This window comes from Chlorocebus sabaeus, chromosome 24, assembly GCF_047675955.1.
Source record: "Chlorocebus sabaeus isolate Y175 chromosome 24, mChlSab1.0.hap1, whole genome shotgun sequence".
Taxonomy (NCBI): Eukaryota; Metazoa; Chordata; class Mammalia; order Primates; family Cercopithecidae; genus Chlorocebus; species Chlorocebus sabaeus.
In genome coordinates this window covers 49,940,235-49,967,921 of record NC_132927.1, presented here as the reverse complement: position 1 = coordinate 49,967,921, position 27,687 = coordinate 49,940,235, and the positions used below count along the sequence as shown (strand labels likewise).

At 44.9% G+C, this 27,687-nt stretch overlaps 1 protein-coding gene and 1 long non-coding RNA gene across 2 annotated transcripts in view; one reads left to right on the top strand and one right to left on the bottom strand.

The window, feature by feature from the left end:
- DNAL1 (dynein axonemal light chain 1) overlaps window positions 1–7,116 on the bottom strand; it is a 74,601-nt gene extending 67,485 nt beyond the window's left edge. The window contains exon 1 of the mRNA XM_007987225.3: window positions 7,016–7,116. Coding sequence (XP_007985416.1) covers window positions 7,016–7,018 — 3 coding nt within the window. The 5' untranslated portion in view covers window positions 7,019–7,116. The remainder of the gene's footprint in view (window positions 1–7,015) is intronic.
- A 50-nt stretch (window positions 7,117–7,166) lies between these two features.
- LOC140710104 (uncharacterized) lies at window positions 7,167–26,461 on the top strand. Its single transcript, XR_012090999.1, has 2 exons — window positions 7,167–7,304; window positions 17,049–26,461. It is a non-coding gene; the product is annotated as an uncharacterized lncRNA (long non-coding RNA).
- The last annotated feature ends 1,226 nt before the right edge of the window (window positions 26,462–27,687 follow it).

The following is a 27,687-nucleotide window of genomic DNA, read 5'->3' as shown; positions in this document are numbered from 1 at the left end:
GAGGGAGGCTTCAGTGAGCCAAGATTGCACCACTACACTCCATCCTGGGCAACAGAGCAAGACCTTGTCTCAAAAAATATATATAACCTGGACAACATAGCAAGACCCTGTCTCTACAAAAAAACACAAATATTAGTCACGCATAGTGGCAGGCACCAGCAGTTCCAGCTACTCGGGGGCTGGGGAACTGGGCAGGGGCTAAGCCGGGAGGATCACTTGAGCCTGGGAGGTCAGGGCTGCATGAGCCTAAATGGTGCCACTGCACTCCAGCCTGGGTGACAAAGCGAGATCTTGTCTCAAAAACAAAACAAAAACCACACACATACAGAAAAAGAGACAGAATACAGAGAAATAACTACAGACACCACAGAGACTTTAAAAATAAAATATCATTGCTGGGCACAGTGGCTCATGCTTGTAATACCAGCACTTTGGGAGGCTTAGGCAGGTAGATCACTTGAGGTCAGGAGTTTGAGACCAGGCTGGCCAACATTGGGAAACCCCATCTCTACGAAAAATACAAAAATTAGCTGGGCATGGTGGTGTGCACCTGTAGTCCCAGCTACTTGGGTGGCTGAGGCAGAAGAAGTGTTTAAACCCAGGAGGTGGAGGTTGCAGTGAGCCGAGACTGCGCCATTGCACTCCAGCCTGAGCGACAGAGCAAGACTCCATCTCCAAAATAAAAAATAAATATCATAAGCAAACATATGGTAATAAGGTTTAAAACCTAGACAAGGTATGCATTTCTATAAAACACATAAAAGTGTCAAAACTGTCATAAGAATCAAGAAAATTTGAATAGACCAACACTATTTAAAATATTAAAATGATAGATTTACCCTTATCCTCCTCCCCTAATACTGCAAGCCTAGACACTTCTGCAAGTGAGTTCTACTAAGCTTTCAAGGGTAATCCCTGTAACAAGTTGTTTCAGAAACCAGAAAAAGAGGGAAAGCTGCCAACTTATTTTAAGAGGCTAGTATAACCTTGATGCCATAACCACATAAGGAGCCCAATTTACTTTTCAACATGGATTTGAAAATCCTAGATACAATATTATATCTTCAGGCTGGGCATGGTGGCTTATGCCTGCAGTCCCAGCACTAGGGAAAGCCAACGCTGGAGGATTGCTTGAGGCCAGGAGTTTGAGACCAGCCTGGACAACACAGCAAGACCCCATCTCTACAAAAAGAAAAAGAGAAAAAAAAATTAGATTGTCAAAGTCAATGGTGTTTATTGAACCATGATCAAGAATAATTATCCTGAGAGTACAAGGAACACAACAAAAGAATCTATAAATATAACTAATTAATGGATTAGAGGGGAAAGTCACATTTATTTCAATAAGCATGGAAAAAGTACGTGATAAAGTTCTACATCTGATGTTAAAAGCTCTTAGCAGCTGGTTTGGTGACACGTGCCTGTAGTCCCAGCTACTCAGGAGGCTGAGGCAGAAGGATTGCTGGAGCCCCATAATTGAAGGCCAGTCTAGGCAATATAGTAAGACCACAGCTCTTTAAAAAACAAAATAAAATCTGTCAGCTAAAAATTAAAGGGAAATTGCCTGGCTAGCCACAGTGACTCAAACCTGTAATCCCAGGACTTTGGGAGGCTGAGGTGGGAGGATTCCTTGAGATCAGGAGTTTGAGACCAGCCTGGACACCATAGCAAGATTCCCGTCTCCAAAAATAAAATAAAAAATAAATAAAAAGGGAAATTCCTTACTTGATAAAAGCTATATACCAAAACTCCATAACAAACACCATACTTAATGGAGAAATTCATTTATTTCAGCAAATATTAATTGTCTATTATCTACCAAGCATTCCTCTATGTGTTTAGGATATATCAATGAACAAAACAGAGATCCCTGCCTTCATGGAGCTTACATCTCTTAGAAGGAGCGGATGATAAAAATATATACAGTTGGCCCTCCATATCCTCAGGTTCCACATCTGCAGATTCAACCCACCACGGATAGAAAACATGTGAAAAAAAATCCACTAAAAAGCAACAATAACAACAATAAAAAATGATACAAATTGTAAAAACAATGGCCAGGTGCAGTGGCTCATGCCTGTAATCCCAGTATTTTGGGAAGCTGAGGTCAGAGGATAATTTGAGGCCAGGAGTTGAAACCAGCCTGGACAATATAGTGACACTCCATCTCTACAAAAAATAAAAATAAAAAAATTAGCCAGGCATAGTGGCATGTACCTGTAGTCCTAGGTACTCAGGAGGCTGAGGCAGGGGGACTATTTGAGCCCAGGAGTTCAAGGTTGCAGTGAGCCATGATCACGCTACTATACTCCAACCTGGGCTACAGAGTGAGACCCTATCTCAAAACAAAACAAAACAAAACAAAAATACAGTATAACGACTATTTAAATAATATTTACATTGTATTCGGTAGTATAAGTAATCTAGAGATGATTTAAAGTATACAGGAGAATGTGTGTTGGTTATATGCAAATACTACACCATTATATGTAAGGGACTTGAAGATCCATAGATTTCGGTATCTAGGGATTCCTGGAACCAATCCCACATGAATACCAAGGAAGAACTGCATATAATAAGAAAATTATATAGTATATTAGAAGGTAACAATTACTAAGGAAAAAGAAAACATTGGAGGTGGGTAAAGGGTATCAGAATGTATGTAAATGTGTGTGGAGGATGTTTGTTTCAAATAAAATGGTCAAAGTGGGCCTAACTGAGAAGGTAACATTAAATGTAGTCCCTTTAAAATCTCAAACACATCAGCCAGGAGCAGTGGCTCATGCCTGTAATCTCAGCACTTTGGGAGGCCGAGCCAGGTGGATCACGAGGTCAAGAGTTCGACATCAGCCTGGTCAACATGGTAAGACCCCGTCTCTACTAAAAATATGAAAATTAGCCAGGCATGGTGGCGGGTGCCTGTAATCCCAGCTACCCGGGAAGTTGAAGAGGAGAACTGCTTGAACCCGGGTGGTGGAGGATGCAGTGAGCCAAGACTGCGCCACTGCACTCCAGCCTGGGTAACAGAGTAAGACTCCGTCTCAAAAAAATAAAAACAGAAAAAAAAATCTCAAACACATCAAGGATCACTTCTAATCACCACTATGAATAATAATTATTTATAGTAATTTATATATATATATATTTGTTCTTCTTCTCCTGGCCGAGAGAAGATATTTTCAACATGAAACCAATGAGGACCAATATATAGAATACACAAGGAATGCCTAAAATTCAAAAACAAAAAGAAAAATGGAAAAATTGGTAAAAATATGAACAGATAATTCACAGAAACTGAAACCCAGATGACTAATAAAAATATCAAGAAGGCTGGGCATGGTGGCTCACGCTTGTAATCCCAGCATTTTGGGAAGCCGAGGCGGCCGTATCGCCTGAGTCCAGGAATTCAAGACCAGCCTGGGCAATATGAAGAACCTTCTCTCTACTAAAAACACAAAAAAATTAGCCAGGCATGGTGGTGCAGGCCTGTAGTCCCAGCTACTTGCAGGGGCTGAGGTGGGAAGATCCCGTGAGGTGGAGGAGCCCTGATGGAGCCACTGCACTCCAGACCAAGCAACAGAGCGAGATCTTGTCCTCCCAGAAAACAAAAACAAACAACAAATATATATATATGTATATGAAATGAGGTGTTATAACACATCGAGAATCAGAAAAATGCAAAGTAAAACAATGGAATGCTAAAACATACCCTTGGATTGGCAAAAGTTAGAAAGTTGATGAGCACATAAAGAAGGGGAACTCTTGGCCAGGCATGGTGGCTCACACCTGCAATCCCACCATTTTGGGAGGCCTAGGTGGGAGATCACTTGAGGTCAGGAGTTTGAGACCAGTCTGGCCAACATGGTGAAGCTCCATCTCTACTGCAAATACAACAATTAGCTGGGCGTGGTGGCAAGTGCCTGTAATCCCAGCTACTCAGGAGGCTGAAGCAGAAGAATCGCTTGAGCCCTGGGGGCAGAGGCTGCAGTGAGCTGAGATTGTGCCACCGCACTCCAGCTTGGGCGAGAGAGCGAGACTCTGTATCAAAACAAAACAAAACGAACAAACAAGAAGAAATGGGAACTCTCCTGCACTGCTGGAGGAAGTAAACACTGGTCAAGCCATTCTGGAAAGCAGCCTGAAAAGTACCTAGGGAAATTAAGTATACATAGATCCTATGATGGTACAGTCCCACTCCTGGGTGTGTTTCCAAGAGAAATCTTTTGCATGGGTCCATAAAAAGGTATTTTCACAACACTGTTTGTAGAAAAAGAGTTGAAGCCATCTAGCTGTTTATTGCGGCAATATAAATTGGTATAAAGTAACTGGTTTCCCTATAGACAGAAGGAGTCAAAAATTCAAATGCCTAAAGGTCCTCATGGACATCACTAAGCGGTAAAACTGGCCAAGTAAGGACAGGACTAGTGTAAAGAAGATAACCTCTACTCAGCTCCAGACAACTGTTAGCAGGTGGGACTTGGGGAAAAGAGCTACCCTAAAACCATACTTCTTCCAATTTAAAACTCCATTAATTGTAAGTAACACCTTTATTTTATGTATCATTAAGTAAGAAAAGATGCTGCCAGTTATAACATACTACATCTCAGTAATATGAAAATGTGAAAAAAGTATCCAGTGGTGAAACATGATATTTCTTTTTCTTTTTCTTTTTTTTTCAGACAGAGACTCACGCTGTTGCTCAGGCTGGAGTGCAGTGGTGCCATCTCAGCTCACTGCAAGCTCCGCCTCTTGGGTTCACCCAATTCTCCTGCCTCAGCCTCCCGAGTAGCTGGGACTACAGGCACCCACCACCACGCCTGGCTAATTTTTTTTTTTTTTCTTTTTTTGTAATTTTAGTAGAGACGGGGTTTCACCGTGTTAGCCAGGATGGTCTTGATCTCCTGACCTCGTGATCTGCCCACCTCGGCCTCCTAAAGTGCTGGGATTACAGGCGTGAGCCACTGCATCAGGCCCCGATATTCATTTTTCAAGAGAAATTGGAAATCTTGGTTTTAATGTGAGATATCATCATTTGAAGACATTGTCCTGAAGTGGCAGGTCATAAGGGGAAAAATAAAGACACTGAAAGATATATTTTTTTTTAATTAAAATACTATATGGCTCCATATTTCTGGAGGGCCCAGGTCTGCCATTCTGCAGACCAAGCTGGTTCTAAATACAGTCATGAGCTGCATAACAAGTTTCAGTTAACAACCGACCACATATAAGACAGTGGTCACATAAGACTGTAATACTGTATTTTTACTGTAACTTTTCTGTTTGTTTGTTTGTTTGAGACAGGGTCTTGCTCTGTTGCCCAGGCTGGAGTGCAGTGGTGCAATCTCAGCTCACTGCAACCTCTACCTCCCATGTTCAAGTGATTCTCATGCCTCAGCCTCCTGAGTAGCTGGGATTATAGGCGTAGCAGGGTTTTTTTTGTAATTTTTGTATTTTTAGAAGAGGCGGAGTTTCACCATGTTGGCCAGGTGGGTCTTGAACTCCTGACCTCAGGTGATCTGCCAGCCTCAGCCTCCCAAAGTTCTGGGATTACAGGCGTAAGCCACTGCACTCTGGAGGCTTTTCTATGTTTAAATACACAAATACATTGTTTCAACGGCCTACAGTATTCAGTACAGTAAGATGCTATAAAAGTTTGTAGCCTAGGAGCAATAGCCTACACCATCTGGTTTTTGTAGGCATATTCTATGATGTTTGCAAGGCAAAACTGCCAATGATATGTTTCTTAGAATGTATCCCTGTCATCATTAAGTGACTTATAACTGTACTCGTTCTGATTCTCTATCTGAAGATTTTCAACAATCACTATGGCTCATACTTTCATAAATATTTAGGTCTGAGGCTTTCTTCACCTGAATATAAACCTAGGTTCCAGAACTTTCAACTTTCCTTGGCAGTGGCTTTCAGCTAACTGCTTGGGGAACAAAGTAAGGAAAGCAGGGGGGAAACTACTTTTTAAAGAGTGGCATTTAATCTGTTGAGGGCAGGCATGACTTCCTCATCATTTTCATCTCTTGGGCTCAATTTCTGCCCACTAATATAGCACTGGAATCACAAAAAGAAGACAAGTAATTATGCTGCTTCTTCATAAACATCTCTATCCAGTAGGACATCATATACCTTGCTCAATAGCTCTGTCTGGGTCTGTAATCCTTTTCAAACGACTAGTTAGAACTACCAAGTATGTAAGCAAGAGAGTGAACACTTCAAGTAAGAGTTGAGGAGCATCTCTAGGTAAAACCATTACTTCATAAAGAGCTCTGATTGGATAGACAGCTGGTAGATTTCAAACCTAAGGTAACAGCATTTCTCAGTGTGGTGGGATGCCCCCCAATTTTATAATCACTTGAGGTGTGTTGTCGAAATGCACATTCCTGAAACCCCCAATCATATTAAAAATTCATAATCTGCATTCCAACAAGCCCATACTTATGCATACTGAAATTCGAGAATCAGTGCTCTAATACATCCACCAGAGTGTGTTTTACAGCGTTACCTAATAATTGCACTCGTAGTCATTCAGAAGGCAACCTGGGTACATCACAGGTTACGAATACTGCTGCAATCCGTGTTATACAGAACCCTCTGGTAACCAGTCCCTCCCTGCATCTCGACGGGGGGGGGGGGGGGGGTCATTAAAATTACTTATATGTAAAGAGATATCTTCACACTCCTTCCCATCACCCTTCCCACTCCAATACGCTCTTTTTGGAGAATTTCCTGCTCTTCGCCCTCCCTTTTCTCCTGTCAGAGTCCCTCCACCTTAACCCAACCTCCGATCCACCTCAGGCCGCCCTCACCCCAGGCCGCCCTCACCCCAGACCACCCCCGGCCAGGGCTTCTCTTTCGCCCGGGGCCCCTGACTCCACAGAGCTAGCGTCAGCTACCGGCTCCCTTCCGCTGTTCAAGGACCCCCAGACCCTCAACACTCCACAGTCACCCTTTTCCACTCCCAATCTTCTCTCAGCTTTGGCTACGCGGCCCGAAAGGTACTCACCATTCCGGCGGTTGCTACTGTCACTGCTCTGGTTGCTAGGGCCCGCGGGGTCAGTGCGCGTGCGCACTTCTCGGCGCTCTCCGCCGAAGCCCCATGCCCGGCAGCGGTCCTTTCTCTCCGCCCTCAGGGTGGTGCGAGCGGGGCATTGTGGGACTGCGTGGCGGCCGCCGGGGTCCTCCCGTCCGGCTGTTGCTGGCTGCCCTTTTGCTGCTCTAGGGCTTAACCGCGCACAGAGTGGTCAGGACCGAAAGCAGTTTCAGCTGATCTGTAGTGACTCGCCCGCCTAAAGGTAAAGACCTTAAAACGTCCCCCTAACAACTGCCCTTTTCATAAAATAATGTTCTTAATTCCTTTCCCCTACCGATGGCCTTTCCCACCCTTTTCCGGACGAGGGAGAATAAGCGGCTTGCCGTAATTTATCCCTCCGTCCCACTGAGAATACCAGAGCCAAACTCCACCGATTTTATGTTTCTTTACCCCGGATCCTCCAGGGAGCCAGAGGCAGCTAAAAACTCTGTTCCACATTTTAAATATCACAAATTGTTGGTTTTAATCACCAAGGTGTCTTTTTTCCCCCATCTACCAAATGAGCTAAAAATTAACAATAATAATAATTCATAGAGTTGATAGGGGTATGGAGAAGTAGGGACACACAAATACGCTGCTGTTTATAATTGATACAGCCTTTCTGGAAGGCTGTTGGCTGTTCAAAAACTTTTGCACCCTTTGTGGTCCAGCAGTTCCACATCTAGGACTTTGTCCTGAGCACAGAGATGTATGTTCAAAGCTTTAATAGCAAAAAAAAAAAAAAAAAACTCAATTATCAACAAAAGAGAATTGGTGACCGGGACTGGTGGCTCACGCCTGTAATCCCAGCACTTTAGGAGGCTGAGGAGGGAGGATCACTTCATCACTTGAGACCAGCCTGGCCAACATGGTGAAACCCCGTCTCTACCAAAAATACAAAAATTAGCCGGGTGTGGTGGCACGCGCCTGTAGTCCCAGCAATTCCGGAGCCTGAGCCACGAAAATTGCTTGAACCCAAGGGGCGGATGTTGCAGTGAGCCGAGATCGCGCCACTGCACTCCAGTCTGGGCAACAAGAGTGACACGCCGTCTCAAAACAAACAAAAAAAAAAAAAAAAAGAGAGAGGAAATTGGTTAGTAGTATTGAACATCCAATGCAATAATGTTCCTCCACTAAAAAAGTACCAATGACTTGCTGAAAGGCATCTATTCACATCCAAAGATAGTCATATTTTAAGTAAAAATAGAAGTTACCAAACAAAATAGTTGGTACGATTTTCTTTTAAAATTATACATAGTGGCCTGGTGCAGTTTGTTCATGCCTGTAATCCCAGAAATTTGGGAGGCCAAAGTAAAAGGATCCCTTGAACCCAGGAGTTCCAGACTAGCCTAGGCAACATAACAAGACCCTGGCTCTATAAAAAATAAAAATTAGCCAGGCGTTGTGGTACACACTCATAGCCTCAGCTGCTGGGGAGGCTGAAGCAAGAGGATCATTTGAGGAGTTTCAGGCTGAAATGAGTTATAATTGTGCCATTACACTCTACCCTGGGCAACAGAGTCAGACCCTGTCTCTAAAACAAAAAAACCAAAAAAATGGGAAAAGCTATACATAGTACACAGACACATATAAACCTTTATCTAAAAGGATATTATGAGGGTTTAATGTTTGCTGTGGACTGAGTGGTGGTACACCAAAATTAATATGTAGTGATCTGGTGAGTTTACATTCTTTGATACTTTCTGAGAGGTCTGGGGGGTACCTAAATTTTAAGCTTTAAAACCGGAAGGGTCAATTTCTATGTTTATTTAAAAGAAAACAAAAAACTGTCTATGGGACTATTGGATAGGTTTCAAAATCTTGGTACACTTCACATAAAGAACATTTTGAGTTCCAGATTCTCAAAGGTTAAAAACATTCACACAGAAAATAAAAGAATTATATAACTTGGACCCTTCTTTTGTTCTTTCATATCCTACAAAATGACAAAATAGATTCCAAAACCTGTTCACCAGAGAATGTGTGGGTCTGCTTGCTCTTATTTCAGGCCTGGATAAAATAAGTTGAAAGAAAGTTTAAAAATAGTATTGAAGGCCAGGCGCGGTGGCTCATGCCTGTAATCCCAGCACTTTGGGAAGCCGAGGCAGGCAGATCACCTGAGGCCGGGAGTTCCAGACCAGCCTGACCAACATGGAGAAACCCCGTCTCTACTAAAAATACAAAATTAGCCAGGTATGGTGGCGCGTGCCTGTAATCCCAGCTATTCGAGAGGCTGAGGCAGGAGAATTGCCTGAACCCGGGAGGCAGAGGTTGCCATGAGCCAAGGTTGTGCCACTGAATGACAGAACATGCGACAGAACGAGAACCTGTCTCAAAACAAAACAAAGAAATCCTTAATTTTTAAACAAAAATGTGGGCCAAACAAAAGAGAAGAAAAAATTGTCACATTTAAGAAATGAGTTAGAGATTAAGCAAAATAGCTAAAAGTTACATATCTTAAAATTTAAAAAAAGAACTTAAACCCTAGGACAGGCACTAATTCTTAAGGTTGTTTATATAATAGAGAGGTTTATCAATTCAAATTAGAACTGGCTGACTGGGTGCAGTGGCTCATACCTGTAATCCCAGCACTTTGGGAGGCCAAGGCAGGAGGATGGCTTGAGGGTGGGAGTTCAAGACCAGGCAGAGTAACATAGCGAGACCCCATATTTAACCAAAAAAAAAAAAAGAAAGAAAAATTAGCTGGGCATGGTGGCGTGAGCCTGTAGTACCAGCTACTCAGGAGACTGAAGTGGAAGAATCACTTGAGCCTGGGAGGTCAAGGTTGCAGTGAGCTATGATCATGCCACTGCATTCCAGCCCGGGCAACAGAGCGAGACTCTGTCTCAAAAAAATAAATAAATAAAAAATAAAAATAAAATAAAATAAACCTTGACCAGGCATGATGGCTCATGCACTGCATTGCAGCCTGGGCAACAATAAACCTCTTTTTAAAATCTTACACAAGGGCCGGGTGTGGTGGCTCCTGCCTATAATCCCAGCACTTTGGGAGACCAAGGCAGGTGGATCACTGGAGGTCAGGAATTTGAGACCAGCCCGGCCAACATGGTGAAACCCCATCTCTACTAAAAATACAAAAATTAGCCGGGCATAGTAGTGCATGCCATAGTTCCAGCTACTCAGGAAGCTGAGGCAAGAGAATTGCTTGAACCCGGGAGATGGAGTTCGCAGTGAGCCAAGATCACGCCACTGCACTCCAGCCTGGGTGACAAAAGCGAGACTCAGACTCAAAAAAAAAGAAATGAAAATCTTACACAAAAACCCCTGAATTCAGGAAGTGGTGTGTATGAGTTTATACACACACACACACCTTTTTTTCATTTTCTGGAGACAGTGTCTCACTTGGTTGCCCAGGGTAGATAGGCTGCAGTATAGTGCTGTGATCACAGCTCACTGTAGCCTCAATCCCTCAGGCTCAGATGATCCTCCTGCCTCAGCCTCCCAAATAGCTAGGACTATAGGCATGTGTTACCACCCCCAGCTAAATTTTAAATTTTTTTTGTAGAGACAGGGGTCTTGCTATGTTGTCCAGGCTGGTTTTGAACTCCTGAGCTCAAGCAGTCCTCCCACCTTGGCCTCCCAAAGTGCTGGGATTACAGGCCTAAACCACCTCACCAAAGCCTGTATTTTTTCTTGATGTTAATAATTGAAACTTGTATTTAATTTTTAAAATAATGTTAATTTTGGGGGAAACTATTTAATAATACTATAAATTAGGGCAACGACTCTTCAACCTCTGCCAAGAAGACCCCTCGCAACTGTTTGTTTGTTTGTTTGTTTCAGATAAGAGTCTCACTCTATTACCCAGGCTGGAATGCAGTAGACCAATCATGGTTCACTGCAACCTTGGCCTCCCAGGTTCGAGCGATCCTGCCACCTCAGCCCCTCAAGTAGCTGGAACCATAGAAGTGTGCCACCACGCCTGGCTAATTTTTTGTATTTTTGGTAGAGACAAGGTTTGCCATGATCCCCAGGCTGGTTTTGAACTGCTGAGCTCAAGTGATCTGCCCGCCTCAACCTCCCAAAGTGCTGGGATTACAGGCGTGAGCCACCGTGCCCAGCCACAAACCAGTCGTAAGCACAAGATTACTGATCAACCAAAATCAAAGTCTAATAATTAATATTGGTACCTTTCCCTTCAAATACGTAAAAACAAATGGCAACTGCAAAACTAAAACTAAATTATAATGAGGACCAGAACTTTTAACATGTTTCAATTCTATACATTTTAAGTGTTTAGAATAAAAACTCAGAACTTCATCTAAGATAATTCTAACAAGTTAAAGCTCACCCACAAACTGTAATTAAGTTTTTGGTGGAGAAGGTGGAAGAGATAAACTCTGTCTTTCCCTCAGATAATTGCATTGTCTACATGTGTAATTATCAATTTGCAACTAGAACCTGGAACCTGCCTGTTTTAAAATATAATTTTAAACAAAAGCATGAAGGAAAGTTTTTAAAACTATACCAAGATAAGGGAACTTTGGAGAATCAAAGCAAGTGTTTCTCAGTAATTAGTTGCCATTCTAAAGATAAATATCTTAGAGTTCCCAGCTTTCTGTAAAGATCCTGGAACAGGGTGCAGCTAGACACATATCAAAATCTGATTAACAGCAGAAAATATTCTGTGACTTCAGTCCACCACCAACTAGCCTCTGAGTCATCCTGTAGAATTCACTCTAGTCTCTGACTATTAGGAGAAAATTGTCATAACCAAATGGTTCCTCATCACAAAACCAGGGGCCTATGTGTATGTATTCACCCCTGGTCAAAACATACCTAAAACGGCTGGGCGCGATGGCTCATACCTGTAATCCCAGCACTTTGGGAGGCCGAGGTGGGTGGATCACTTGAGGTCAAGATCACTTGAGATCATCTGAGTCAGCCTGGCCAACATGGTGAAAACCCATCTCTACTAAAATACAAAAATTAGCCGGGCGTGGTGGGAGGCACCACTTGAACTCGGGAGGTGGAGGTTTCAGTGAGCCAAGATCAAGCCACTGCACTCCAGCCTGGGCGACAGAGGGAGACTCTTATCAAGGAAGGAAGGGAGGAAGGGAGGAAGGGAGGGAAAATCTAAAACTTCGGGGACAGATATAGCAAACTGATAGTCATACACTGGCTTTTTAGATCTTTGGAGGTACAGAAGGTGGCAGGAAGAGTAGGTGGGAAAGATGGGTAAGTAGCAGCTTGAAAGCTGGCTTTCAGTTAGCAATTACCTTGAGTTAAAGCTCAAACAAACCAAACATGGAGAAATATGGATAGTTCCAAAACTGCAGTCTATGATGAACTTGAATTTAGCATTTTTATTTCTTTTAAAAGCTTGCAGATGATCATGAGAAGTTCAGATCTCAGTCATTTTTTGATAAAAATATTCAGTCTGTCTCTGGATTTGCTCTGAAGCATAACTAAATTTAAGTGTCTAGCCCAGCAAGGCTGCACATGCCTGTAATCCTAGCACTTTGGAAGGGTGAGGTGGGAGGATTGCTTGAGGCCAGGAGTTCAAGACCAGCCTGGGCAACAGAGCAAGACCCCTGCCACTTAAATAAATAAATAATACATTTAATTGTCTAGTTAGCCTTTACCCTAAGTGCAAAAACTCCAAGATCTTCCAAGACTCAATCTGAGCAATAGCATGAGCTTTGAGCTGCCCCCCTCCCAAATTAGGTACCCTTAATACGGGATCCAGAGCTACAGAGAAAAAAGGACTATAAGGGGGAATCTATTTTGTGGCCAGCACTGGACTAGCTTAAAAGAGTAAAATTTGTCTTCCCATGTTCTGAGACACTTCACAGCTATGTCAGTATAAACAGAGCTCTTCCAACGCCTGTCATCCTCTCCAACAATAAAAAGGAAATGGGCATTGGCTCTTTCTTTCTTTCTTGTTTGTTTGTTTGAGACAGAGTTTCGCACTGTAGGCCAGGCTGGAGTGCAGTGGCACGATCTCGGCTCACTGCAACCTCCGCCTCCTGGGCTCAAGCAATTCTCCTGCCTCAGCCTCCCGAGTAGCTGGGATTACAGGCATGTGCCACCATGCCTGGCTAATTTTTGTATTTTTAGTAGAGAAAGGGTTTCACTATGTTGGCCAGGCTGGTCTCGAACTCCTGACCTCAGGTAATCCACCCACCTTGGCCTCCCAAAGTACTGGGATTACAGACGTGAGCCACTGCGCCCAGCCAGCATTGGCTTTTTCAAGAGGGATACAGCTTTTTTGGTAGGCTTGTCCAAGGGGTCTTCCAGTGCTTCTTTAACCGTATACTCCTGAATCAGTGGCAAAGATTCTGTCTAGGTTAAAAGGCAGTCCTGGCAGGATCAAGCTACCACAGGTAGGGCATAGCTGTGTTTGAGATGCAGCCATTGATGGTCATGACCACAGCTATATTTGGGAGAAAGCTAGCCATGGAAAATGCCAACTCTGTCCCTTTGCCTGAACCAATTACTCCAATGTTTGGACCTTTGACCTGCAGACTGAAGAAAAAGAAGGCAAACACGGAAAGAGACAAAGGAAAAATGAAGCATAATTGTTAATGGGATCACCAAAGTCCTCAATAAAGGAGAGTCTTTCTTTTTTTGAGACGGAGTTTCGCTCGTTGCCCAGGCTGGAGTGCAATGGCGCAATCTGGGCTCACTGTAACCTCTGCCTCCCAGGTTCAAGCGATTCTCCTGCCTCAGCCTCCCAAATAGCTGGGATTACAGGCATGTACCACCAAGTCGGCTAATTTTGTATTTTTAGTGGAGATGGGGTTTCTCCATGTTGGTCAGGCTGGTCTTGAACTCCCGACCTCAGGTGATCCGCCTGCCTTGGCCTCCCAAAGTGCTAGGATTACAAGTGTGAGCCACCGTGCCTGGCAAGAAAGTCTTTTATGAAGTTATCAGACAGCTCTAGTATTTATTTATTAATTCAACAGGTATTTGTTACATATATTTTCCAACCCATTAGTAACACTTGCATTATTCACTCTCTTCTGGAGTAATTCGTTCATTTCTCTCATACCACTCACCTTTGGGTGACTTTGCACAAATTTAACTGCCTCTTCAAAGTAATCTAAATTTAAGTCTTTCACGACTGGAGGTAGATCTTCATAGCCAAAAAATGGCAAAGCAGAGTAGCAAAACCTCAACAAGCCAGGAGACTTGCTCAAGATTCACTTAATCCTCCATCACCAAATATATCAATGAGACCAGGAAAAGGACCATCACCTATAACCAGGAAAGGGAATGAATCTTGGGTTAGATGACAGAACATTTAACGGACTATAGTACCTAGCCAACATTTTCTAAATAAAAATTTGATCATATAATTTATCTTATTTAAAAAAAAAACTACCTACTCACTTTGAAAAGAAAACATCTGTTTTGGTGGAAATGGATTTATTATTGTGGTTGAAATAGACATTTATTTGAGCTATTTTGAAGCTATAAATGTAAAAATATATTTTTTTTTTCCCTCTGAGTTAACCATGGTAAATGAAAAAGAGAAAAGAAAGAAAGAAAAATCGCATCAAATATGTGGAAGGTATTTTGGTTTGAAGTACAAGTCCTGATAAGTCTAAGCAAATAGTTATGCAGGCTTTGAGTTATGTAAGAATAAAAATCTCCTTTTTTTTTTTTTTTTTTTTTTTCTTTTTTGAGACAGGGTTTCACTCCCATAGGCCAGGCTGGAGTGCAGTGTCATGGTCTGGACTCACTGCAACCTCCACACCTCCTGGGCTCAAGCAATTCTTGTCCCCTACCGCACCCTGCTAATTTTTGTAGAGACAAGGTTTCCGCCATGTTGGCCAGGCTGGTCTCGAACTCCTGACCTCAGGTGATCCACCCACCTCAGCCTCCCAAAGTGCTGGGATTACAGGGGTAAGCCACTGTGCTGGCCAGATGTCTGCTATTGTTTGTTCGTTTGTTTGTTTGAGAGGCAGAGTCTTGCTCTGTTGCCCAGGCTTAGGTGCAGTGGCATAATCTCAGCTCACTACAACCTTCGCCTGCCAGGTTCAAGCAATTCTCCTGCCTCAGCTTCCCAAGCAGCTGAGACTACAGGCGTGTGCCACCACGCCCAGCTAATTTTTGTATTTTTTAGTAGAGATGGGGTTTCACTACATGTTGGCCAGGCTGGTCTCAAACTCCTGACCTCAGGTGATCTGCCCGCCTCAGCCTCTCAAAGTGCTGAGATTCCAGGCGTGAGCCACCGCGCTCAGCTGGATGTCTGGTTTTTAGAATGAGATTTTTAAAGCCAGGTGCAGTGGCTCATGCCTGTAATCCCAGCACTTTGGGAGGCCGAGGTGAGCCGATCATTTGAGGTTGGGTGTTGGAGACCAGCCTGGTCATCGTGGTGAAACCCCAAAAACCCATCTCTACTAAAAATACAAAAAACTAGCTGGTTGTGGTGGTGCATGCCTGTGATCCCAGCTAGTCAGGAGGCTGAGGTGGGAAAACCACTTGAACCTGGGAGGCAGAGGTTGCAGTGAGCTGAGATCGGGCCGCTGCACTCTAGCCTTAGCGACAGAGTGAGACTACGTCTCAAAAAATAAAGAATCAAAAAACAAAAAGAAACCCAGACATCCAAATTTAAAGGGCCCTTTGATTTCTCAATAAATTTAAGATACAGTCAGAGTCACCAAAATCCATAATTCAACAGAGATTAAACTATTTTAAAGGTCTAATGAAGATGTATTATAAAGTGAACTACATGTGTGAAGAGATACTAAACTATCAATCTAATATCCTCCCAATGTTGGTCTATTATTTCTCTTTCAATATTCGTATTGGGGATGTGTTATTCCTTCACTATTCCAAGAGAAGAATTTATTGGCCAGTTGTTTCCTGGTATTTTTCAGATATATTCCTTTGTTATTCCAATTAAAGTAAAAGTGGTTGGGCTGGGTGGTGAGATCCTGTAGTCCCAGCTACTTGGGAGGCTGAGGTGGGAGAATCACTTCAGCCCCGCAGGGGAGGTTGCAGTGAGCCATGACAGCGCCACTGCACTCTAGCCAGGGTGACAGACTGAGACCCTGTCTCAAATAATAATAATAATTTTTAAAAAGCCAGGCTCAGTTGTGTGTGTCTGTAATCCCAGTACTTTGAGAAGCTGAGGTGGGAGGACTGCTTCAAGCCAGGAATTCAAGACCAGTCTGGGCAGCATAGCAAGACCCCATCTCTAAAAAAACTAAAAGGTTAAAATGAGGCCATGTACACCTGTAATCCCAGCATTTTGAGAAGATGAGGTGGAAGGATCACTTGAGCCCAGAAGTTCGAGGCTGTAATAAGCTACCATGGTGCCACTGCACTCCAGCCTGTGTGACAGAGCAAGACCTAGTCTCTAAAAAAATAAGAATTTAAAAAAGAAAGATGGCTGGGTGTGGTGTGGGAGGATCGCTGGAGCCCATGAGTTCAAGACCAGCCTGGGCAACGTAGGGAAACCCCGTCTCTACTAAAAATACAAAAAATTAGCCAGGTGTGGTGGCGGGCGCCTGTAGTCCCAGCTACTCAGGAGGCTGCGGCAGAAGAATGGCGTGAAGCCGTAAGGCAGAGCTTGCAGTAAGCCAAGATCACACCACTGCACTCCAGCCTGGGCGACAGAGTGAAATTCCGTCTCAAAAGTAAATAAATAAATAAATAAATAATTTACCTGGGTGGCACATGCCTGCTGTCCCAGCTACTCTACTCTGAAGGCTGAGGTGGGAGGATCGCTTGGGCTCAGGAGTTTGAGACTGCTGTAAGCAAACAAAAGCATTTAATGCTAGAAATTTTGCAGCAATCTTATGCTTAATATAGCAAACACGCAGGGTGTATGCTCCTAAGGAATAGCGTATGCAGCACTAGGACTCTGGCGGGTGAGCAGCTGGCAGAAGAAAGGTGCATGAGCAGATGAAATTTAGATCCTAGCCACCATTTAATGTTCCACTTGATGTCTAGGAGACAAAACAAGGGATTAAGGAGTTCGCTTTGTTTTCAGATGACAAACCAGCTAGCAACGCAAACCAGCTTTCCTATACCAGCCAGTCGATTCCCTCACTGTGCTGCCAGAAACTCCGCGGAAAAGGGCCCCGAACCTGATGGCAGCAGGAAGACCCCCCGCAGGCGCGCGGCGCAGCTGGGGGGTGGAGAACCAGCGCTGCACCGGGGCCGAGGCCAGCGCTGGATCCAGCGGCGCCGCCTACTGCAGCCGCGTTAGGTGGACTCCACTTTGAGGGGGTTTTTTCAAGGCGGCCCTCGGCATTCGACTGAGGCAGGGATCCTTCGAAGCGGCCGGCATGAGGCTCCACAGAAGCCCCATGGGCCCCACGCCCGTGAAGTCGCCGCCCAGAGCCAGGTCCCTGGCCAGGGCCAGCCCCTCGCCGCTGTCCACCTCGTAGTGGACGAGGGAGTGGAAGAGGCAGCCTCGGTGGCGGACGCCCGACACCCTCAGGGTCACCCGCTCCACGGAGCCCAAGCCTTCTGCTTTCATATCCGGGCGCTTGTCGGCCAGCCCAGTCTTGGGCGTGACTGTCAGGGTCGCGGCCTTTTGGGAGAAAAGGGACGATGTGAATATCGGCCTCCAAGTCTGGAGGGGGAGCCCAGAGGCTCGGAGCGCTGCCCGGGCCGCCCTCCACATCGTGCCGGGACCGTTGCGGCTTTGACCTCCGCCAACATCGAGGCGGCCTGGCGCTGGCGGCCAAGGTTCCGCGCTGAGGAGGAGGAAGGAGTGGGGCCCGGCCTGGCAGGGCGTGGCCCCGTGGGGCAAAACCCTGCAGGGCCACGTGATGGGACCTGGGCTGTTCCCTGCGGCGCCACTTAGCAACGGGCTGCAAGAAGAGGCGACTCCGGAGGGCCCAGGGTCCTTTGAGCTCCTAGAGGTCCCGTGTGGAACCGTCTGGAAGAAGCAGGATCCCCTCGCGAGTTTACCCTGGACGTGTGGCGAATAAAAAGCATTTTTAACAGAAAGTGCCGGCCTCTGGCCTCCTCGGAATTCCCTCACTGGCCACCAGGGGTCACTATTCTCTAAACTTGATTGAAGGAGGCCAAGTGTGCTAGGCTCCGAACAAATTCCTTTCCTCCCTTTTAAGTAACCTTTGTCCTGGATTAAGAAAGCCTGTCAAGGTTAAAGTTTAAACGTTTCCGATGAGATACTGAATTGAACTACAAAATAGTAGAGATTGATAATAGAAACTGGTGGAGAGACACTTCCCAAACTTGAATGCCAGCAAAGACCTAAAACGAGCCCAGCGGGACATAGGGCATGAGCGCAGGAGGGAGCACACATTTTGCTTTTTCAGAAAACGGAACTACAGGGCAGCCCGCAGTGGCTCATGCCTATAATCCCAGCTCTTCGGGAGGCCGAAGTGGGTGGATCACGTGAAGTCAGGAGTTCGAGATCAGCCTGGCCAACATGGTAAACCCAGTCTCTACTAAAAGTACAAAAATTAGCCAGGCGTGGTGGCAGGCACCTGTAATCCCAGCTACTTGAGAGGCTGAGGCGAGAGAATTGCATGAAACCGGGAGGCGGAGGCTGCAGGGAGCCGAGATTGTGCCAGTGCACTCCAGTTTGGGGGACAGAATGAGACCCTGTCTCGAAAAAAAAAAAAAGAGAGAGAGAGAGAGAAAGCTGAACTACAGATATATTCCCTGAGGAAATAAGTTCTATTGTCCTGTGGCCTGGCACAAGTATTAATAATGTATATTTTTTGTATGCAGAAAAAAACAAGTGTATTACATTTCTTTTTCTTTTCTTTTTCTTTTTCTTTTTTTTTTTTTTTTTTTTTTTTGAGACAGAGTCTCGCTCTGTCGCCCAGGCTGGAGTGCAGTAGCGCCATCTCGGCTCACTGCAAGCTCCGCCTCCCGAGTTCACGCCATTCTCCTGCCTGAGCCTCCTGAGTAACTGGGACTACAGGCGCCGGCTACCGCGCCTGGCTAATTTTTTTATATTTTTAGTAGAGACAGGGTTTCACCATGTTACCCAGGATGGTCTTGATCTCCTGACCTCATGATCCGCCCGCCTCAGCCTCCCAAAGTGTTGGAATTACAGGCGTGAGCCACCGTGCCCAGCCAGTCCAATCATATTTCTACATGGCTGCCCATACTTTGTTGAGCCTAAGCATAAAAATGGACAATTTCCCCTGTGTCTTTGCCCTTTGGGTCGTCGTCGTCTTCTTTTTTTTTTTTTTTTTTTTTTTTTTTGACAGAGTTTTATTCTGTCACCCAGGCTGGAGTGTAGTGGTGCAATCTCGGCTCACTGCAACCTCCACCTCCTGGATTCAAGTGATTCTCCTGCCTCAGTATCCTGAGTAGCTGGTATTACAGGCATGTGCCACCATGCCCAGCTAATTTTTGTATTTTTAGTAGAGACAGGGTTTAGCCATATTGGCTAAGCTGGTCTTGAACTCCTGACCTTAGGTGATCTGCCAGCCTCGGCCTCCCAAAGTGCTGGGATTACAGGCATGAGCCACTGTGTCTGGCCTTCTGTTAGCCAGGCTGGAGTGCAGTGGTGCAATCATGGCTCACTGTAGCTTCCATCTCCTGGGTTCAAGCTATCTTCCCACCTCAGCACTCTCCCACTCCCCCAATAGCTGGGACTACAGAAATGTGCCACCATGCCTGGCTAATTTTTTCTTCTATAGAGACGGGGTCTCAATATGTCGCCCAGGCTGATCTTGAGCTCCTGGCCTCAAGCAATCCTCCAGCTTCAGCCTCCCAAAGTGCTGAGTCCAAAGAGCTGAGATTACAGGCATGAGCCACTACATCTGAATGGATCTTCATTCTGAAGGCTCCCTTAATACACGATAAATAAATTGTATGCCTTTTCTCCAATTAATCCGCCTTTTGAAAGTTGATTTTTGTAATGACCCTTCAGAAGGCCAAGTCTTGGCTGGGCACAGTTGCTCACGTCTGTAATCCCAGCACTTTGGCAGGATGAGGCAGGCAGATCACCTGAGGTCAGAAGTTCGAGACCAGTCTGGCCAACATGGCGAAACCCCTTCTCTACTAAAAGTACAAAAATTAGTGTTGGGTGCCTGTAATCCCAGCTACTTGGAAAGCTGAGGCAGGAGAATCATTCGAATCCGGAAGGCAGAGGTTGCAGTGAGCTGAGATCGCACCACTGTATCACTGACCTCCCAACATTAGAAAAACAACTCAAGTAATTTTGACGTCTGCCTCCAAATCCATCATTGTACTGGCCATAAATGGTAGATTTTGTGCGTATCTGTATGTTAACATGGAAAAAATACACTGCCTTCCACAAGCTTTTATTGTCCCAGGGTTCCAAGGCCACTTTAAGTGAATATGAAATAGCTTTAAATGAATATAAAATACTCATGATAATTTGAAACAATTAAGAAGTCTGTGTTTTCAATAGCCTGAAATACGTAACAGGTTTGTACAAATGTTTTTTAAACGATCAGTGGTTAGAAAAATCTTACATTTGCTTTCACAATTGTCCGTCAGCCTTTTTTTATCATGATAGAACATTCAAGGGTATTAGGTATACAAACAAAAGAATGGGTTGAATTTAGTAACATTTTCTAATTTGCTATTTGTTCTCATTTTAATAACTGTCTCCAACTGAATTCCATTTAGGCTTCAACTACTTTGAGCCACTAAGCTTCAAGAAAAAATTATTGGCCAGGTACAGTGGCTCATGCCTATCCCAGCACTTTGGGAGGCCGAGGCAGGTGGATCACCTGAGGTCAGGAGTTCAAGACCAGCCTGGCCAACACAGTGAAACCCTGTCTGTACTGAAAATACAAAAATTACCCAGGCGTGGTAGTACGTGCCTGTAATCCCAGCTACTCGGGAGGCTGAGGCAGGACAATCACTTGAACCCGGGAGGCAGAGGTTGCAATGAGCCAAGATCGAGCCACTGCACTTCAGCCTGGGCAATGGAGAGTGAGACTCCATTATTGATAGCCCTTTAAACAATTCAATATTGCATAATAAAAAATGATAAAGGGGATATCACCACCTATCCCACAGAAATACAAACGACCATCAGAGAATACTATAAACACCTCTACACAAATAAACTAGAAAATCTAGAAGAAATGGATAAATTCCTGGACACATACACCCTCCCAAGACTAAACCAGGAACAAGTTGAATCCCTGAATAGACCAATAACAGGCTCTGAAATTCAGGCAACAATTAATAGCCTACCAACCAAAAAAAGTCCAGGACTAGACAGATTCACAGCCGAATTCTACCAGCGGTACAAGGAGGAGCTGGTACCATTCCTTCGGAAACTGTTACAATCCGTAGAAAAAGAGGGAATCCTCCCTAACTCATTTTATGAGACCAGTATCATCCTGATACCAAAGCCTGGCAGAGACACAACAAGAAAAGAGAATTTTAGACCAATATCCCTGATGAACATTGATGCAAAAATCCTCAATAAAATACTGGCAAACCGAATCCAGCAGCACATCAAAAAGTGCATCCACCATGACCAAGTGGGCTTCATCCCTGGGATGCAAGGCTGGTTCAACATACGCAAATCAATAAATGTAATCCACCATATCAACAGAACCAAAGACAAAAACCACATGATTATCTCAATAGATGCAGAAAAGGCCTTCGACAAAATTCAACAGTCCTTCATGTTAAAAACCCTCAATAAATTAGGTATTGATGGGATGTATTTCAAAATAATAAGAGCTATTTATGACAAACCCACAGCCAACAGCATACTGAATGGGCAAAAACTGGAAGCATTCCCTTTGAAAACTGGCACAAGACAGGGATGCCTATTCACCACTCCTATTCAACACAGTATTGGAAGTTCTGGCCAGGGCAATCAGGCAGGAGAAAGAAATAAAGGGTATTCAATTAGGAAAAAAGGAAGTCAAATTGTCCCTGTTTGCAGATGACATGATTGTGTATTTAGAAAACCCCATTGTCTCAGCCCAAAATCTCCTTAAGCTGATAAGCAACTTCAGCAAAGTCTCAGGATACAAAATCAATGTGCAAAAATCACAAGCATTCTTATACACAAATAACAGACAAACAGAAAGCCAAATCATGAGTGGACTCCCATTCACAATTGCTTCAAAGAGAATAAAATACCTAGGAATCCGACTTACAAGCCATGTGAAGGACCTCTTCAAGTAGAACTACAAACCACTGCTCAATGAAATAAAAGAGGACACAAATGGAAGAACATTCCATGCCCATGGATAGGAAGAATCAGTTTTGCCTCCATGTTGAAGGCCACAGACTCACTAGGGTGGTGTGGTGGTTGCAGAAGATTGGTGTGGCTATGGCAATTTTTTTTTTCTTTTTTTTTTTTTGGAAACAGTCTTGCTCTTGTTGCTCAGGCTGGAGTGCAGTGGCGTGATCTCTGCTGGAGTGCAGTGGCTCACTGCACTCTCCGCTTCCCGGGTACAAGGAATTCTCCTGCCTCAGCCTCCCAAGTAGCTGGGATTACAGGTGCCCACCACCATGCCCGGGTAACATTTTTGTATTTTTAGTAGAGATGGGGGTTTCACCATGTTGGCCAGGCTGGTCTCAAACTCCTGACCTCAGGTGATCCACCAGCCTCGGCTTCCCAAAGTGCTGGGATTACAGGCATGAGCCACCACTGTAGAATTTTTTTTTTTTTTTTTTTTTTTGAGATAGAGTTTCACTCTTGTTGCCCATACGGGAGTGCCATGGCCTGATCTCAGCTCACTGAACCTCCACCTCCTGGGTTCAAGTGATTCTCCTGCCCCAGCCTCCCAAGTAGGTGGGATTACAGGCATGTGCCACCATGCCTGGCTAATTTTGTGTTTTTAGTAGAGACAGGGTTTCTCCATGTTGGTCAGGCTGGTCTCGAACTCCTGACCTCAGGTGATCTGCCTGCCTTGGCCTCCCAAAGTGCTGGGATTACAGGTGTGAGCCACCACACCCAGCGGCTGTGGCTATTTTTAAAAATAAGACTATGGGCTGGGCACACTGGCCAATGCCTGTAATCCTAGTATTTTGGGAGGCTGAGGTAGGAGGATTGCTTGAGGCTGAGTTCAAGACCAACCTGGCCAACCTAGCAAGATCCCATCTCTATCAATTTTGTTTAAATTTAAAAAAGACTATGTGATATTGCGAAATATATATTTGGTCGTAATCTTGTTTTGTGACATACAACTCCTTAAAGCTTTAGAATCTCCAACGTATTGTCTTTCCTGTGCTAATGAGTTGATTAATGGCTGGCAGCCCCTAGGTAGCTTCAGGATGGGGGCTGGTCACCAGAAACACCAAGGCAGGATTAAAGAGTTGAAGGTCAGACACAGTGGCTCACGCCTATAATCCCAGTACTTTGGGAAGCCAAGGTGGGCAGATCACTTGAGGTCAGGAGTTCGCGACTAGCCTGGCTAACATAGCGAGACTCTATCTCTGCTAAAAATACAAAAATTAACCAGGCTTGGTGGCACCCACTTGTAATCCCAGCTACTCGGGAGGCTGAGGCAGGAGAATCGCTTGAACCCAGGAGACGGAGGTTGCAGTGAGCTGAGATCACAACACTGCCCTCCAGCCTAGGCAATGGAGAGTAAGATTCTGTCTCAAAAAAAAAAAAAAAAAATTGTTGGGACTTTCAGCCCCATTGTAACCCTCCCAAACCTTGGAGAGGAGGGAAAGTGTTACGGTTAAGCTGATCACCAATAGCCAATGATATAATCAATCGTGCCTAGATGATGAGGCTTCCATAAAAACCCAGAAATGGGTTCAGAGATCTTCTGGATAGCTGAACACATGGAGGTTCCTGGAGAGTGACATGTCCGGGGAGGAGACATGGAAGCTCTGTGTCCCTTCTCCCCATACATCTCTTTATAGGTATCACTTGTAATATCCTTTATCATAAACCAGTAAGTGGAAGTTTCCCAAGTTCTGTGAGTCACTCCAGCAAATCAAACCCAATGAGGGGGTCATTGGAACCCCAGTGTGAAGCCAGTTGGTCAGAATTTCCAAAAACCTAGACTTAAGACTGGTGGGAAGAGACTGGTCTTGTGGGACCTACCCCTCAACCTATGGGATCTGATGTTATTTCCAGGTAGACTGTGTCAGAATCGAATTGGAGGACACCCAGCTGGTGTCTACTACAGAACTGTTTGCTTGTGTGGTGTGTGGGGAGAAACCTCCCACATTTGGTCATAGAAGTATTCTGTGTTGATTGTTGTGTTGAGTGAGAGAATTGCACCAGGGATAGACTTCTCACTAACTATGAAAGTCTGTTTTGGCCAGGCGCGGTGGCTCACACCTGTAATCCCAGCACTTTGGGAGACCGAGGTGGGTGGATCACCTGAGGTCAGGAGTTCGAGACCAGCCTGACCAACATGGCTAAACCCTGTCTCTACTAAAAATACAAAAATTAATGAGGTGTGGTGGCGCATGTCTGTAATCCCAGCTACTTGGGAGGCTGAGGCAGGAGAATCACTTGAATCTGGGAGACAGAGGTTGCTGTGAACCAAGATCGCACCATTGCACTCCAGCCTGGGCAACAATAGCAAAACTCTGTCTCAAAAAAAAAAAAAGGCTGTTTGTTGTTTAGTGGTTTAGTGTAGCCACCTTCATCAGTTATCTCAGCTAGATCTTCTGGATAACTTGCTGCAGCTTCTACATCAGCGTTTGCTGCTTCACCTTGAACGTTTTTTTAAAGACAGGGTCTTACTATGTTGCCCAGGCTGGTTTTGAACCTCTGGGCTCAAGTGATCCTTCTTCCTCAGCCTCCAGAGCCACTGTGACTGCAGGCATGCACCATCACACCTGGCCAACTTGCACTTTAATGTTATGGAGATGGCTTCTTTCCTTAAATTTCATAAGCCAACATATGCTAGCTTCAAACTTTTCTTCTGCAGCTTCCTAACTTCTCCCAGCCTTCATAGAATTGAAGAGAGAGTTAAGGCCTTGCTCTGGATTGGGCTTTAGCTTAAGCTTGCCCAACCTACATCCTGTGGGCTGCATGCAGCCCAGGATGGCTTCGAATGTGCCCCAACACAAATTTGTAAACTGTCTTAAAACAGTATGAGATTTTTGTGCAATGTTTTTTAAAGCTCATCAGCTATTATTAGCGTTGTTGTATATTATGTGTGACCTGAGACAATTCTTCTTCTTCCAATGTGGCCCAGGAAAGCCAAAAGACTGGACACCCCTGCTGTTTAGCTGAAGGGAATGTTGTAGCTACTTTGATCTTCTATCCAGACCACTAAAACTTTCTCCAAATCAGCCATAAGGATGTTTTACTGTGTTCACTTAAGTAGGACTTTCAATTGCCTTCAAGAACTTTTCCTTTGCACTCACAACTTGGCTAACTGCTTAGGGGAAGAGGCCTGGCTTTCAGCCTATCTTGGCTTTCCATACGCTTCATCATTTCTAGCTTTTGATTTAAGGTGAGAGACCTGAGACTATTCCTTTCAGTTGAACACTTAGAGGCCATTGTAGGGTTATTAATTGGCCTAATTCCAATATTGTTTTGTCTCAGGGAATAGGGAAGCCTGAGGAGAGGGAAACAGATAGGAAAGGCCAGTTGGTGGAACAGTCAGAACACACACAACATTTATTAAGTTCATCATCTTATGTGGGTGCAGTTTTTGGAGCCCCAAAACAATTACAGGAGTAACATCAAAGATCACCGTAACAGATATAATAATAATGAAAAAGGCTGGACATGGTCGCTCATGCCTGTAATCCCAGCACTTTGGGAGGCCAAGGCTGGCAGATCACCTGAGGTCAGGAGTTCGAGACCAGACTGGCCAACATGGTGAAACCCTGTCTCTACTAAAAATACAAAAATTAGCTGAGCATGGTGGCATGAACCTGTAATCCCAGCTACTCGGGAGGCTGAGGCAGCCTCTGCCTTGAACCCAGGAGACGGAGGTTGCAGTGAGCCGAGATCATGCCACTGCACTCCTGCCTGGGTGACAAGAGTCCATCTAAAAAATAAATAAAATAGGCCTGGCGCAGTGGCTCACACCTGTAATCCCAGCACTTTGAGAGGCTAAGGCGGGCAGATCACAAGGTCAAGAGATTGAGACCATCCTGGCCAACATGTTGAAACCCCATCTCTACTAAAAATACAAAAATTAGTTGGGTGTGGTGGCGGGCGCCTGTAAGTCTCAGCTACTTGGGAGGCTGAGGTAGGAGAATCGCTTGCATCCAGGAGACGGAGGTTGCAGTGAGCCAAGATCACACCACTGCACTCCAGCCTGGCAACAGAGCAAGACTCCATCTCAAATATAAATAAATAAGTAAACAATAATGAAAAGCCCGAAGTATTGTGAGAATTACCAAATGTGACACAGAGACACAAAGTGAGCACAAGTTGTTGAAAATGGTGCTGACAGACTTTCTTGACACAGGGTTGTCACAGACCTTTAACTTGTGGAAAATGTAATAAAGCAAAGCCCAATAAAACAAAGTCTACCTGTATTTGAAAAGTGAAGTATGTTAAGTACCTTACATGGGTTGTCTAATTTAATCACAACAGCCCCATGAAGTAGCTACTATTATTATGCCCATTTCATAGACAAGGCATATAGACAGAAGCCCCAGGCTGCACTCCTTACTAAACTGTGTGAGCCTGGATTCGGCTGGGATTTACGTCTACTGTAGAAGCATCCTCGAAGATATTACCTGTCTTAGTGCATTTGTGTTGCTATAAAGAAGAGTTAGTTTAAAAAGAGGTTTTTTGTTGGGGTGGCGGGGAGCAGTCTTGCTCTTGTCACCCAGGCTGGATGCAGTGCAGTGGTGTGATCATGGTTCACTGTAGCCTTGTCCTCCTACACTAAAGTTGTTCTCCCACCTCAGCATCCTGAGTAGATGGGACTACAAGTGGGTACCACTGCACCTGGCTAATTTTTATTAAAAAAAAATTTGAGGGGGCAGGGCACGTTGGTTCACGCCTGTAATCCCAGCAATTTGGGAGGCCGAGGCAGGTGGATCACCTGAGGTCAGGAGTTTGAGACCAGCCTGGGCAACATGGTGAAACCCTGTCTCTACTAAAAATACAAAAATTACCCAGGCGTGGTGACGGGCGCCTGTAATCCCAGCTCCTCGGGAGGCTGAGGCAGGAGAATCGCTTGAATCTGGGAGGCAGAGGTTGCAGTGAGCCAAGATTGCACCACTGCACTCCAGCCTGGGCAACAGAGCAAGATGCAGTATCAAAAAAAAAAAAAAAATTTGTAGAAATGGGGTTTCACTATGTTGTCTAGGCTGGTCCTAAACTCCTGGTCCCAAGCAATCGTCCCACCTCAACCTCCCAAAATGTTGGGATTACAGGCATGAGCCACTGGCCCTGGTCACAAAGAGGTTTATTTGGCTCACGGTTCTGCAGGCTGTACAAGAAGCGCAGTGCCCGCATCTGCTTCTGGTAAGGGCCTCAGACTGCTTCCACTCACCACAGAAGGGACAGAGCCCTAGTGTGTGCAGATCGCATGGCGAGAGAGAAGCAGGAAAGAGGGGAAGGAAGTGCCAGGCTCTTTTCCACAATCAGCTCTCAGGGGAACTCTTGTGGGAACTCACAGAGAGGACTGCACCAAGACATTCCTGAGGGGTTGGCCCTCATGACCCAAACACCACCCATTAGGCCCCACCTCCAACACTGGGATTCAAATTTCTCTTTATTGTTTAGAGATAGGATCTTGCTCTGTCACCTA